This window comes from Aspergillus nomiae (assembly GCF_001204775.2).
Source record: "Aspergillus nomiae NRRL 13137 chromosome Unknown contig00852, whole genome shotgun sequence".
In the NCBI taxonomy this organism is placed as follows: domain Eukaryota; kingdom Fungi; phylum Ascomycota; class Eurotiomycetes; order Eurotiales; family Aspergillaceae; genus Aspergillus; species Aspergillus nomiae.
Genome location: NW_015378907.1, coordinates 125 through 3,120, shown reverse-complemented (window position 1 = coordinate 3,120; position 2,996 = coordinate 125). Strand labels below are relative to the sequence as shown.

Here is a 2,996-nt window from a genome sequence, read left to right as displayed (position 1 = left end):
TCCAACTCTCTCTCTCCCTCTCTACCTCTCCCTCTTCTGTCCCTCCCGCCTCCTACCCCCTTCATATCACCGTTTTATCTGTCTACTTTTTGGTTTTAGTTTGATTTGTTCACTGTTCTCGTGCGTTTCATTCCCTTTCTGACTCAGCCCGGACAACCCCCCCTTAACTATCCATCCATCCATCGCAATCTGCAACTATCCCTACATAATACAAGACGGTCGGTACTTGTCGGCCACATTTATATCTATCCGCTGGCCACCACGGTCCGCCTCCAATACCAACCTCCCTGGTTTGCTGGACTACCTACCGTACTGGTGTTGGACATTGATACTATAAAAAACTAAAAAAGTCTCTGGGCTGTGCAACATCCTGAACGTTGCCACAACTACCCGCGTCTACTTACTACTACTACTACTACAACGGCCACTGCCAAAAAAGAGACCTCAAGATCTACAACTGGATCAACCTCGCCACTTGGATTTCCCCATAGGACCTGCATTACTCTTCCCGTTGACAGGCGTCTCCATTCCCTTGATGGATCCTTAAGGCGACTTCTTCTTGTTCCGTGTGCTATATAAATACTGGTTTTGGATGTTTAAAACCCGTCCCTACTGGATTCTACAGGACCATTCTTAACCCGGATCACCGACTTTCTATCCCTTACATCCTTTGATCAAACCCTCTCTCTTCCACCCGGACGGAGAGAGTTCCCTCGTTCTGGTCTCCTGGGATCCACTTGATCATCTTTGTCACCCTTCTCTTATCCCCTTCACTCCCGCTGCCCTCATGCTTGCTCCAACTCCGTTGAGCATGTATCCTCCAATGCTCCCCACCCCTCCGCCTTCTCCGCCTATCACCCGCTGTTATGCACCGGAAGACCGTTTGGGACTGCTCTTGGCCAACCGGCTGGAGTTGAGGGGAATCCTGGGAGTAGGTGCTTACGGGGTCGTCTACACAGCCATTGACATCCATACCAATCTGATGTATGCGGTCAAGGCCCTCAACAAAGCTGGCCTGGATCCTCGCCAGCTCAAGTTTCAACAGCGTGAGATCAAGTTGCACCATATGGCCAGTCAACACCCCAATGTGGTTTCCTTGGTCCGCATAATGGATTCCGTCGACTGCACCTATGTAGTCATCGAGTTCTGCCCCGAAGGTGACCTGTTCTCCAGTATCACGGAGAAAGGCAACTTTGTGCACAATGACCCCTTGGTCAGGCGGGTGTTCCTTCAAATTCTGGATGCTGTTCAGTACTGCCATAACATTGGAATCTACCACCGGGATCTCAAGCCGGAAAACATCCTGGTGACCGACCAGGGGTTGACCGTCAAGCTAGCTGACTTCGGCCTTGCTACCACGGATGCCTGTACATCGGATTTTGGTTGCGGGTCGACTTTCTACATGTCACCAGGTACGCCACCCCTTTTCCCTCCCTTTTTGATCCCCCCTACCTTGTCGTCGCCGATCGAGATCAGTGGCTAACAGTTGGCCTGCAACATAAAGAATGTCAGCAACCAAACCCCCGCCCAATGTCATGGTATGAATCCGCTCCCAATGATGTCTGGAGTCTGGGCGTAATCTTGGTCAACCTGACCTGTGGCCGCAACCCCTGGAAGCGCGCCTCTCCCGAGGATTCCACATTCCGGGCCTACCTGAAGGATCCGCACTTCCTCAAGTCTATTCTTCCTTTGACCGATGAGATGATCTGTATCCTGAGCCGCATTTTCGAGTGCGACCCAAGAAAGAGGATCACCATCCCGGAGTTGCGCACCATGATCCTGGAATGCCCGCAGTTTACCATTCCTCCCTGGGTTTCCGTCAACGGCCCAATGCCGGTCGACTTTGTCAATCACCCACAGGTCCCTGTGCACCACATCCCCTCGGATGTCTATGATTCGCAGTCCTCCGTGTCTTCTGGCTCCTCACACTACTCCGACTCGTTGCAGTCGGCGGTGTCGGATGCGTCCTCGTTCACAGAAGGCTACCCCGACGTAGACAGTGTCTCGTCGATGTCTTCCGTGGGACTGGGCTGCGAGGCCGATTGCAAGAACATCTTCGCGCCAACGGACTCGATCACGTGCAGTGACTTCGTTGAGCCGCTGCTGATGCCTTTCCCACACCCTATCCCAGTCCCTGCCTACTAAGCAGTGGTTCCTTCAAAAAACTATTTAACGCAGGTTTATGATTTAACGGCAATACCTTTCGATTTCCCAGGGATACACTCAAACATTCCTTCGACTATTTCTGGGTTACATCGCCTTGCATTTCTGAAGCGACAAGTGTATTATTTCACGGCGCAGAAAGCCTTGGAGAGCAGGTTTTTTGAACATATGCCTTAATTTCTTTCATTTGGACCCTTTCCTGGATTTGTGGATAATACCCGGATCATTACCCGCTGGATAATGGCCGGTGTGCCGGAGTTGCCTTCTTGGACCGGTTTCCGCCAACTCGCTCCGTGAGGTTTTGTTGGATGTCGGAAACCTCGATTCTGTTTTATTATTAATATGTTTATTCTTATTTTGTTTCTTTTTCTGTGATACATTGCTCTCGTTTTGGGTGGGATTTGTGGGCTTTTATGATACACTTGCTGTCATGATGGTTGACTGTTGGCGTTCACTTCCCTTGATCCCTCTTGTTGTTTCTCACCTTGGCATTGAAAGAAGAAAAGAAAATACCCCTGGATCAAGACCGCATTGCATTGTTTCCTGTTTGCACGGAGTTTGTGGAGGGCCGCTTGGATACTTTGGTTACACTTTCACTCTTTTTTTTCTCGATGATACCTGGGAGCCGGGGAGAAATGACTCTCCGCTCTTGATCTCGTTTTTGATCTTTTCGTTTCGATCTACTGGTACATAGCTTTTGATCCGTTGGTTCGATGTGTCGGACCCAGATCTGTTCGGTTCCCCTCTGATGGAGATATTTGAGATAGCCATACGAGAGTTCACCCAGGTCGTCCGCACATGGGCCGACCAGAAGGGGTAGAACCAGAGTGAAG

General features: G+C 50.5%; 1 protein-coding gene across 1 annotated transcript; it reads left to right on the top strand.

Moving 5' to 3' along the window:
* Window positions 1–787: 787 nt before the first annotated feature.
* On the top strand, window positions 788–2,145 carry ANOM_011868 (serine/threonine-protein kinase; the record flags this gene model as incomplete). The annotated part of the gene is made up of 2 exons (XM_015557122.1): window positions 788–1,412; window positions 1,505–2,145. 2 exons carry the CDS (start codon window positions 788–790, stop codon window positions 2,143–2,145), a joined length of 1,266 nt encoding a protein of 421 aa, XP_015400804.1.
* Between the last annotated feature and the right edge of the window lie 851 nt (window positions 2,146–2,996).